Here is a 12,022-nt window from a genome sequence, read left to right on the forward strand (position 1 = left end):
TGTTGCAGAGGCGGAGTTTAGGGTCAAAGTTTTTCACAGAATTCGGATTGTTGTCCCTGAAAAAATGCTGCGTTAGCCGTTAGCAACATCGTCCCTGCAACAAAACTGGTAAATATTTATTATTATAATATTTTTTTTGCATTGTAACTTTTTTTCTCTTTTTGAACTGTGCCCGAATTAAATAGCTTGACTGACTGAATAATCTGAAACATTTTAAATGACACTGTCGTATTCAAGAGAAATCACAAATTAAAATGACCAGATTTAAGTCTTGCCATTGACTTAGATTTAATTGTCGTCACTAGTAAACAGTGCACTTGTAAAATTCTTTGACTTTAAATGTTCAAATGTCACAGGAAATCACGAGTTAAGTTCAAGTCACGGATGTTGAAAAGTGAGTTTTTTGATGCATGTCGCCTCGGTAAGTTACGCTTAATAGACAGAAACTGCCGTTTTACTTTAGTCAGAAATGCTACACTTTTGTTATAAATTGTTTTGCATGGTCTATTTAAATAATAAGACATCTGTTGAAGATTTCTGTAGATGAGGCATGCAAAACTTTTCTTCAAACCTAAGATTTGAATACTGAAACGCCATTTAAAGTGGCGATAACATATCGAACTGCAGTTATTTATTTATGCATAGAATATACGCTAGTTTAGATCTGATAAACATACGTGTGTTTGCCTCCTAATTTTTTTTTAATTCAGTCATCCACACTTATTTCAGGAAAAATAATTGTATGTAATTGCTAGAGGGCAACAATGAAACTAAAATCTAAAATGTATGATTGATTATAGGCCTATTAGCTTTTTCTGCATGTTACCGTTCACAATTTGCTATGTCATTCATTGCTTTATATTTAAAACTGTTTAAATGTTGCTTAAAATTGCGCCTGGAATGTATATGACAACAATTAGCTCTGCTAGGAATCAGTTTTTTTTTTTGTGTGGATGTTATGGAATTATGTAGAAACACTTTATACAAGTGATCAGGTGACTTAACTTATAAAAAGTGAGGACATGAGTTGCTTTAAAATGATTAAGTAGCCTAATAAACTTCATGCGTAATTGAAGATTTTTTATTTTATTTTATTTTTTTATGTGAACTTGACAATTCCAGATAACCTATTTTTTTATTTTTTTTTTATTACGCATGAAGTGTAGGCTATTTACTAGGGACTTTAAGCAACAGCCTCTCGTTCTATTGCGCATGCGCGACATTAACTGCTACTTCGCGACGTTCTACTGCGGGGAGAACAGCTGTTTTAGCCGTAGTCGTTACTACGTGACAGATTAAGAAAGTTAATGTCATAGGTTATGTGGCATTGTAATCGTTTCTGTATATCATTAAATGCCAAAAACAACCCTTCTCTTACTTTTTAAAATCACTTTCTTTTTTGTATTTTGTCTGATGATTAAATTATCCCCTACGCCGTCCTCTTTACTGTTGCGCAGTGATTTATGCGCACTTTAGCTACGGCAGTTAACCGTTCACTTCCGGCTGCCGTTGTTGTTCCATCAGCAGCTGTTTCAAATCATTTTAATGCAACGTTTCCTCACTTTTTTAAGCTGATCACTTTTTACAGTGTATTTATTTATGGGTTTTTTTTTTTACAAGATTGTGCCTACAACTGACTTTAACATAATAATTACTTGAGTAAAAGTGTGACAACTTGCCTTGGTCTCACCTACATTTGGTTCAAACCATCTTCACAATGAAATTTCTTTACAATTTAAAACAGTCTCAAATCTGCATACTAAATATATAAATCTGATTCAGTCATTCTGATGTGCAAGGTGCTGTTCCGTTTGTTTAGCATTCAACTCATGTGACCCCTGAGGAAAATGTCCCGTTATCTGAAGCATTTCACAGCGGTGGGCGATGAGCAAAGCACCGCCGGACAGTGGCATGACGAGGAACCACACGATGCCAGTGAAGACATCGAGCTCGCCACAGGGCAACACTTGGAGCCGGTCAGCTTCAGGGACTCCCTACGCCGCCTCTACAAAACAGAGAGGTTTCAGGTAAATGATCACACTCTTGATATGTATATGAATATTTATATGAATATATAACATTTTGTTTACATCAATGAACTAACTTTGGACTGTTATTTTGTTGATTAGATTGTTGTTGTGTGCTTGGTCGTCTTGGATGCCATTTTCGTTCTATGCGAGTTGCTTATTGACCTGTCTATAATTCAAGCAGATCATCACAGAATCGCCCCGCAGGTGAGTGCACTTCAGAAGCAGTCAGCACAAAATGTGGATGGTTTGTGTCATGTGTGCCAACAGAAACATGAGATGTCAGCAATTATTCTGTTCCACTATCCAATTTGTTGGTATCATCATTCCAGGTATTCCACTATCTCAGCCTCGCCCTTCTCACATTCTTCATGGTGGAACTGTGTGGGAAAATCTTTGCCTATCGCCTAGAATTCCTCCACCATAAGTTTGAGGTGTTTGATGGGATTGTGGTGGTGGTATCCTTTATCCTGGATATTGTATATATCACGAAGGAAGATGCATTTGATGCCATGGGGCTTCTGATCTTGCTCAGGCTGTGGAGAGTGGCCAGGATCATTAATGGTACGGGAATGATTTTTACCCAGCAATAGAGTGCAACAATAATCACTCACTTTTCAGGTACCCTGGATCTGGATGTGTTTTTCCCATTCATTTTAATTTTAGGGATTAAGACTGTGTACTTTAATTCTTTAAAGAGGAAATTAATTTTTCATCCTCATAATAGGCTTTATGCCGAGCGTCAAGTGACCAAACCGGAAAACGGGTCTCATTGCATCCGCTTGTCATAGAAAGTGTTAACGGCCGTAAGAACTAACTACGATATCTATGGATTTTTAAGGTAATCAGGTAACCTACTAAGTTCACTTTGTTATTGGTGTTTTATGCTATTTAAATATCTAAACGTTAGTGTGAAGAAGACAAATTAAAAAACTTTTAAATATCAATCTGCACATGCGAGGGACATTGGTTATGCTCATTTTTGCTTGCTCCTTTTAAGTTATCTTGAGTAAAACCGCAAAAAATGTCATGAAGCACATACAAAAGACCTGAATCGGAAGCGATGTGATGTTTTCCGGCTTGGTCACCTGACGCTCGACATAAAGCCTATTGTTGCAAATGTGTAATCAAGTCAAAAACATCAGTAAAATATAAAATGATTGGCATTTAATTAATTAATAAAATAAATATATAAAACTTTTGAAAACATTTGAAAGTCATAAAAAATGTTTCGGTATGATTAACTTACCAAACCGCTGGTATCAGTGATTATTGTTTCCATGATGCTCACATTATGAGCCTTGGGGTTCACCAAGGTTCCGTACTTGGGCCATTTAAGTAATTGATTATATGTTTATGTACATTATCACTAAAAAAAATCTCTACAGACAAAATGTATAGGTTGTTATACTTCTGGAATCCACTGTTGCACTCTAGTATCTCACATTTCTTTATGTCTTTTCTTGTTTGCTCTCATATAGGTATCTTGCTGTCGGTGAAAAACCGTGCCCATCACAAAGTTCAGAAACTAAAGGAGATCAATGGAAACCTTGTTCATCAAGTCAACGAACTTCAAGAGCGGAACACAAAAATGGTGAGTAGCTCTTCTTTAACATTAGTAATAATTAATTGTATTAATTATTAAATTAATTAATTTAATCTTTCAACAGGACGAAGAAAACGCCAGGCTCCGTGTGCTCTTAAAACAGCACAGCATTGAGTTTTGAAGCACCGGGGTTATTCATTAAACGCATCACAACATGAGAATGAGCTTAAGACTAATCATGTCTATTCGTTCCACATGAAATGTGAAGAAGGTCATGTTACAGTGATGTTTATTGTCACTCGATCTCCGTCCCCTGGCAGATCTTTAGCGGCACAAATAAGGGCAGATGGTTTATAAAGCCAGTGACCCATGTAGGTCAAATAAAAAAACAAAGGAAATCTATAAACTGCACAAGGTATATACTGGAAATTTAAACTCAATAGATTGATTGATTGATTTTGTTCTCTGAATGACTATTTTCCAAAATATCATAACCAATAATGTTGTTTTATCAATGACCTACCTGCACTTTTCTCTTAACGTTTTTCTCTAAATGTCAATGTGTTTCAGCAACTGAAAGCTATGCAATAAATACTGTTTTGTAAAAAAAAAATATGTTGACCAACATATCTACCTGGTTCATGAAATGGCTTATTAACAGTAGTGGTATTTCACTAAACAGTGCAAGCATTAAACAACAGATTTTACAATGAATAGTGCACATTTTCTAGTGAATTTTGAGTAAATATTGTAAAAATGAATGTTCATTTCACTGTGTGCGCATATCTTTGAATTGAACTGTTTAGACACAAATTATATATATATATATATATATTATACACCTATGTATTTTATATATATATATATATATATATATATATAGTCTCAGATCAGTACACTGGTATGAAAGTATTCTTTTTTTTTTTATATGAATCAGCACATTATATACTGTACAACATGACTTGACAATATACACCATATACAAAAAATTTCTAAAAAGAAAAAAATAATGAGAATATACAGAGAAATAAGGGGTCTTCCTTGCTGTTGCCAAAAGAGATTAAAAAATATTCCATTATACAAATGGAAAGAAAAAGTCAAAGGGCAGTTTAGCGTCAATTGTAGGAGGAACTTTGAATCCTGGACTGGCAGATGCAGACACATCAATAAAACGCACTGAACTTGTGACAGACAGAAGACCACTGGCACTGGTAAGGAGGTTCTAAACAAAAAAGATTACAATGTTAACTTTATATCTGTGGCCAGTTGCATAAACTGCTTAGACTAGTCTTACAATTTAGTCTCTCCACCTTAAATGTTCTGGGATGTTAACTTACCAAACTGCTGGTGTTAGTAATGATTGTTTCCATGACGCTCACAATCTGAGCCTGGGGGTTCACCAAGGTTCCGTACTTGGTCCATTTTACTTCAAGATGGTAAGACAGTGGTATGCTGCAAGCTTGTGTGCCCTTAGTAAACCATAAAGTGACGCAAGACATTCGTTAAAAGAATAAACAGTGCTTACAAATCAGCTTTGCATCATCATGGTGACTGCCAGCCAAGTTTACATGTCAACATTTCCCCTAACTTAGACACTTCTCTTTAAATAAATTCCAAACATCAGCATGAGTTCTCCACTCCACACACAGAGAAAATGACAAGTATGCTGTTTACCGATGTTATCGTTTGGTTTTGTATTGGCACCCAGTCCAAGGGTTTCTGAGGCAAGGAATTCCCAAACGAGGCCACATGATCCGGGAAGCACTGTCCTTTTAGCGCCCATAAAATGACTTCAGATACCAGAGAACAATTAACTCCATCAGACAGTCTAAGGAAGGGAGGACATGAATGCACATTTAATAGTAATGGTGATTAATATTACATAATTGGTTGTTGGACAATGCCCGTCTAATTCATCAAAACACAATTATTATTCAATAATCATTATTATTATTATTACAATAGCCTCTTACTTCAGAGTGCAGCCTGATACCATGTCAATCCCAAACATGACAGGGGAGCGCTGAGACGAGCCAAGCAAGCAATCCTGATTTCCAGAGTTTTGGAGGACAGTGAGTGATCCTTTTGGGTCAGTGGACTGAACTATCCCAGTAAAACAGGGGTCAAGGACTGTGCCACAACGGTGGATGTTTGGATACATGACAGGCTTTGCATTTATTTATTAAAATCTATTATGGAAAATAAACACTAGCACACTTTTGAAAGAATTCTAAATAAATAATAATAATTTTAAATGTCATTTTCACTGAATTAACATGATGTCATAGACACAACAAATTTTCAGAAACATTAATACACAATATTAATAATGATTGTTTGAAATTCCACCAATATACAAATTATTAATGTAAATAAGAAATTAACTTGTGGACTATGGTGAAAGAACACTTGATCTAAAATGCTCTAATTTACTGAATATAGTAAAATTAATATTCAAATGTGATGTCAGCGTTTAACTTTTTAAAATATCCCAAACATTGTGGTGGACATTTTGTGGTGCTGTATTGAAACATTTAAATTTGCTATGATGTTTGTGTTAATTGTTTTAGTTGTCTAAAAACTTAGTTTAAACAGTTGAATAAATTTTTTTTGCTACATTTTAGGGACTAAATTAGTGGTGTTCAATACATGATGACATCTGCCCAAACAGGTTCTTCTAATAAAGGATATTCGGCTGTTCTTGTTCCGGCCACAAGGGGCCGTCCCACCACATAGCCAGGATTGCCACTGAAACGTAACCCTGCTGTGCTAGAGATCTCCTATCAAAGGATGTACACAAAACTATTACTTCCTTCTTGATAAGATAAGATCCAAGAAGTTTCAAGAAAATATTGAAAGGGTAAAATTAAGTACCCGCATGAATGTAATATGAAACTCTTGTTGAATGGGCACCGTGACACTTTTAATGGCTCCCAGCAAAAACGACGCCAACACATTCAGGATTTCCCCAGCTTCACTGTACCTGAAAGTGTACTTCACCTGACAGAATAGTCATGACCTTATTAAACAGTTTACGAATCCTGACACATTTCAGATTTCTGATATAGTAATAGGTGCATTATGTGCACACCTGCTGCACAACATTGCTGCAGACGTCACCAGACTCAAGGAGCAAAGGGAAATAGACGGCACTGTCAGCTGGGTCCACTGGCGTCCGCGTGCCCTCCAAAGACTGCAGGGTAACGGCTGCCACTTCCACACCAATGACCTCAGGTAACAAACAAAACGTATGTAAAGATACATGAAGATGTCTTTAAATGCAAATAATACATCATGTGAAATTCCAAACACTTACTTGAGCTTCCTGTTTTTTTCCCTAGAGAAAACAAACAGAGGTTGTTATGTGACATAGTAGCATCAAACTTGTCAATAAAGCCTTGATGACCAAGGAACTCACAGAACGGATGTTGAAATTAATATAAGTCCTCAAGGCCAGAGCTTCAAGTGTTGCACAATCACGCGCCAAGTCAAAGCTCCTCATACACCTGCTTGTCTGATCCTTCAGAAAACCTGTAAAATAACAGGGAAATCTATGTTACGCAAAAGATAAGAAGATCTAGTGTGGTGCAAGTGGTTCAACCCCAACATTGAACAAATATATGTACAAACCTCTAACCCTATATATTACACTTTGCCATGTGAACTGTACCACACTGTTGCTGCTACAGATATGAATAGCTATGTTTCCATCCACCTGTCTTACGCAAATTTTGGGATATTCCATAAAAATACGTTGGATGGAAACGGCAAGATGTGCATAATGTGCATTAGAAAACTTTGAAATCCCCAAAACTGTATCCAATAAGAATACATGCGCATAAACTGCAATGGAAACACATTTACCAAATAAATCCATCGATGCACAACAAAAAGGAAACTCTAAACTGTATATGTTTCCCAAGAAGTGGCGATTTCATTCTCTTGAACACATGGGATGGAAATGCTACTTTATTCGAAAATGTTTTATGCAATATTCCAATTTCATGTAGAAGTTAAATTCGCAACTTTGGATGAAAACATAGCTAATATTACCTCAAGCCATGCAGCTTGCTGTTGCTATTAAAATAGATGAAAGAATCCCTTAGCTTAAAGGGATACTCCACTTTTTTTGGAAATAGGCTCATTTTACAACTCCCCCAGAGTTAAACTGTTGAGTTTTACTGTTTTTGAATCCATTCAGCCGATCTCCGGTTCTGGCGGTACCACTTTTAGCATAGCTTAGCATACATCATTGAAGTGGACAAGACCATTAGCATTTCTAAAAAAAAAAAAGACCAAAGAGTTTCGATATTTTTCCTATTTAAAACTTGACTCTTCTGTAGTTACATCGTGCACTAAGACCGACGGAAAATGTAAAGTTGCGATTTTCTAGGCTGAAATGGCTAGGAACTATACTCTCATTCCTGCGTAATAATCAAGAAACTTTACTGCCGTACCATGAGAGCAGCAGGCGTGATGATATGACGCAGCGCCTGAAAATAGTTCCGTTGTGTTGACGGAAGGTAGCCTATTTTTAGGCGCTGCATAAAACTCAACAGTTTAACTCTGGGGGAGTTGTAAAATGAGCCTATTTCCAAAAAAAAAGTGGAGTATTCCTTTAACTTTATGGACATGATGCAGCATTAACATTTTCTAAAATATTTGTTCTGTCTACCTGCAGGGTTTGCGTCTAAGCAGTGAGCAGTGCCCGCGGCGGCAGGAAAGGTGAACAACTCCTGCTCCCCCTCCGCATTCACTGTGTGAATGACATCCCCATACTGAGGGCAGAACAGAGACACGAGGACTGCTTAAACATTGGTAACAAGAGTGATCAATTCAAGAGAACATTAACACAAGCCGTCATGTTAAATGGGGAACGGACACAGTAATCCGATTCCTTTAAAGTTGCGCATTCCACTTCTGCAGAAAAACAACCATCCTGACATTTTAAAAATCAATATGTTTTTTAATAAAAGTAAAAACATTGGCAGAGAGGGTGAAACTGTATATCAGTGCAGACACCGATCGGTTATAATCACATTAAATCTATTCCAGCGCTGTTTCCTACATGTAACCTGACGCTAATGTAAGTGTCATCTAGATTACAACTGGACATGACACACTGAAACAGAAGAAAGAAAGTCACACAGGACTAACGACAAATATCCCATTAACAAATATTCAAAAAGTTTACCTGGTATCCTGATGAATTTCCCACATCAGGACTTTGAAGTGCACTGGTCACGCTCAGACGGCCAAAGAAGAATCCCAAAAATCGGCCAAAAAGGGAGTCAAAATTCTCCTCAGTGGGAACTTCCGGTGTCGCAAACGTCAAGCCTTCTTCATCTTAAAAGGAACCGACGGAGAAATTTCAACTGATTGAAAACATTTGCTTGTTAAAACCATTCACAGCTTAGAAGTCTTGAATGACAATATATACTGTAAATCCACTTTAAAATGTTTTAAATCCATTATTGCTAGACTATAGGTGTATTAGAGCTTAAAGGGATAGTTCACTTTGAAATTAATTTTTTATATGTTTTAGCTTACCTCAAGGGCATCCAAGATGTAGGTGTCTTTGTTTCCGCAGTAGTTTCAATTTTGATATTTTTATGTCAAACCGTTCTTGTCTGTCAGTCATATAATGCAGGTCTATGGTCACCACCTCAAAGAGCATGCACAGAGAAGTCCAAATTAAACATGATTTAATGACTCGTAAATGTAAGTACACATTGATGGCCTGAGACACGAAACGAGCGGTTTGTGAGAGAAAACGAACAGTATTTATATCGTTTTTACCTCTTGTAACCACAGCCACGTCCAAGTGATCTGAGGGCGCGGGCGCTTCGGTCTGCGCAAGCGCCGGAAAGCGCTGGAAGTGATCTCTCGCGCATGTACGTCACTCATTGTTTACACAGAACAGAGATTGTAGGTAAGACGGCTAATTAAAATGGTACTAATTTGCGGTTATCCGGGATGTTTAAACCGTCGTAAAAGAAAACAAGAATTACGTATGAACACTTTGAGGTGGTGACCATTGACCTGCATTATATGACTGACAGACAAGAACGGTTTGACCTAAAAATATCAAAATTGAAACTACTGCGGAAACAAAGACACCTACATCTTGGATGCCCTTGAGGTAAGCTAAAACATACCAAAAATTAATTTCAAAGTGAACTATCCCTTTAAGAACTAAATAAGGAATTAATTGTAAAGATTTCCCAGATTGCCGTACAGTTAGCAGTCTGAATGCAGAAGACATCCGGGTTGAGCTGTCGCTGGACAGTGGACTGGACTCGAGATAAACCCTCTGGTGTAGAGCTCAGGGAATACACAGCTGACTCCCGGTTGCACAGTCTGGGCTCGTTACTGTAAGGACCATACAAGTTCATGATCAGGATTGATTCTTTCATAAAATAATTATTGAATTACTGTCAGGACCAAAATACAAAAACAAACACAAAATCAAGTCAGAAAGGGTAATAAATGTCCCATCATACATATTTGATTACAATATCACAAATATTTAGTCCTAATTAATCCCAAATCGTCATATAATGCAATGGACATTGAAATTAAATGATGAGTTAGATTATAAATGACTACTCAGAATATGTTTACATAAAAAGTGATTTTTAAATATGGCACTTGGTATTTAGATAGATAGATAGATAGATAGATAGATAGATAGATAGATAGATAGATAGATAGATAGATAGATAGATAGATAGATAGATAGATAGATAGATATCATTTAAATTTTTTCTTATTTCACCTAATTGATGGTAACACTTTAGTTTAGGGTCCAATTCTCACTATTAACTAGTTGCTTATTAGCATGCATATTACTAGGGTATTGTTATTAGTACTTATAAAGGACATATTAATGCCTTATTCTGCATTACCATATTATCTTAATCCTACCCAATACATAAATTTAACAACTACCTTACTAACTATTAATAAGCGCAGTAATTATTTAGAGGTGTATTGAGGCAAAAGTCGTAGTTAATAGTTAGTGAGAATTGGACCGTAATCTAAACAGTGAGCGGATATGTATATGGAAAGGGATAATGTCATGTAGTGTTGCAGACTAGTGTGTTGACCTGACAGTGTGCGGTGAGCAGTGAGTGAAGAGAGGCAGCTGCTCTGCGCAGTCCGGGTCACAGCAGCAGCTGATGTCGCACTGCTCGTGCTGCACGTTACACGGGCACAGCTGCACGACTGGAGGAACACACACGGAGTTAGGCTGAAACGAGGAAACACTCATGTCAGTCAGATTTCAGTCAGATTAGGCAGGCATCACACCCCTACCGTCGGTGAGCGGGGCAGGGAGGACTCCGGACAGGAGCAGAGGCGGTGCTGACGCGGCGGCTCGCGGGGACTCGGGCGTCGGGTTGGGGATGACCCTCTCCGAGCTCTCGGTCTGGTCCGGTAATGCGGTCACGGATTCGGGCGTCCAGGCTGTTGCAGGAGAGACATCAGACGGAGTAGAACTGCCTCCCAGCTCCGTGAAATTAAGCGATTCATCTCGATCGGAAGACGTGTCGTTTGTGTCTCTGAGTGCAACATTAATGTTTCCTGTGGTGTTCGTGTCTTCAATACAGAACGCGGTTTCTAAATATGTCAGAATAATAAGACAGCACAACGCCGCCATGCTTGGTTACAGCGCGCTGTGTCACTGGTATCCCTGCTGGTATCTAGGAAGTGAAATGCATTGTGGGATTGCAAAGCTGCAGATCCCATTAAAATCCAAACCAAGCAATTTCTGTGGCTCATCTATATATAACAGTAAAATATAATTTAATAAATGAATAGGTTAAACTGTCTTCCTGGTTATAACTATTCAAAAATGCCATACTCTTTTGATTATTAATTATGCAATATCCAAGATATTGTCAAATGAATAGTTTATGTAATATTTGGCTACAAGAAAAATAAACCAGTTTCTATCTCCAGTGATTTATTTTTGTTTTCGCAACCACTGAACTTTTTATTATTATTAATGCCATATACGAGATCAACGGAACTGAGATACACTGATTTATTATAGATTTTTTTTTAATTATTATTACATTCTATAATGTGGTTTATTGATATACGTTTTTTTATTTGTTTTAGTACACACACACACACACACAGATATATATATTATTTTTTATTATTACATTTTATAATATCAGATATATTTTCTTAAATATTTTTTTTTATCACACACAAACTATCTCTCTCTCTCTCTCTCTCTCTCTCTCTCTCTCTCTCTCTCTCTCTCTCTCTCTCTCTCTCTCTCTCTCTCTCTCTCTCTCTCTCTCTCTCTCTCTCTCTCTCTCTCTCTCTCTCTCTCTCTCTCTTAATTGAAAAGCTCCACAACAATACAAAATAGATTAGTATATGGCATGCACTGGAAAAAATAAACCTTCACAGAAGTCGCAAGAGTAATGAATAC

At 37.1% G+C, this 12,022-nt stretch overlaps 2 protein-coding genes across 2 annotated transcripts; one reads left to right on the plus strand and one right to left on the minus strand.

Moving 5' to 3' along the window:
- Positions 1-3,966, plus strand: hvcn1 (hydrogen voltage-gated channel 1). The gene is made up of 6 exons (XM_056253360.1): positions 1-108; positions 1,820-2,027; positions 2,130-2,234; positions 2,360-2,591; positions 3,509-3,621; positions 3,698-3,966. The coding sequence occupies exons 2-6, from the start codon at positions 1,848-1,850 to the stop codon at positions 3,752-3,754; spliced, it is 687 nt and encodes a 228-aa protein (XP_056109335.1). The 5' UTR covers positions 1-108; positions 1,820-1,847; the 3' UTR covers positions 3,755-3,966.
- A 638-nt stretch (positions 3,967-4,604) lies between these two features.
- Positions 4,605-11,277, minus strand: tctn1 (tectonic family member 1). Its single transcript, XM_056253361.1, has 14 exons — positions 10,891-11,277; positions 10,683-10,800; positions 9,812-9,945; positions 8,768-8,919; positions 8,249-8,351; positions 6,992-7,104; positions 6,890-6,910; positions 6,665-6,802; positions 6,448-6,573; positions 6,265-6,353; positions 5,547-5,684; positions 5,248-5,401; positions 4,911-5,042; positions 4,605-4,795 (listed from the first exon to the last, which is right to left on the minus strand). Exons 1-14 carry the CDS (start codon positions 11,231-11,233, stop codon positions 4,649-4,651), a joined length of 1,908 nt encoding a protein of 635 aa, XP_056109336.1. The 5' UTR covers positions 11,234-11,277; the 3' UTR covers positions 4,605-4,648.
- Between the last annotated feature and the right edge of the window lie 745 nt (positions 11,278-12,022).

Source organism: Rhinichthys klamathensis, unplaced genomic scaffold, assembly GCF_029890125.1.
Source record: "Rhinichthys klamathensis goyatoka isolate OS25496 unplaced genomic scaffold, OSU_Roscu_1.1 h1tg000104l_1, whole genome shotgun sequence".
NCBI classification, from domain to species: Eukaryota; Metazoa; Chordata; class Actinopteri; order Cypriniformes; family Leuciscidae; genus Rhinichthys; species Rhinichthys klamathensis.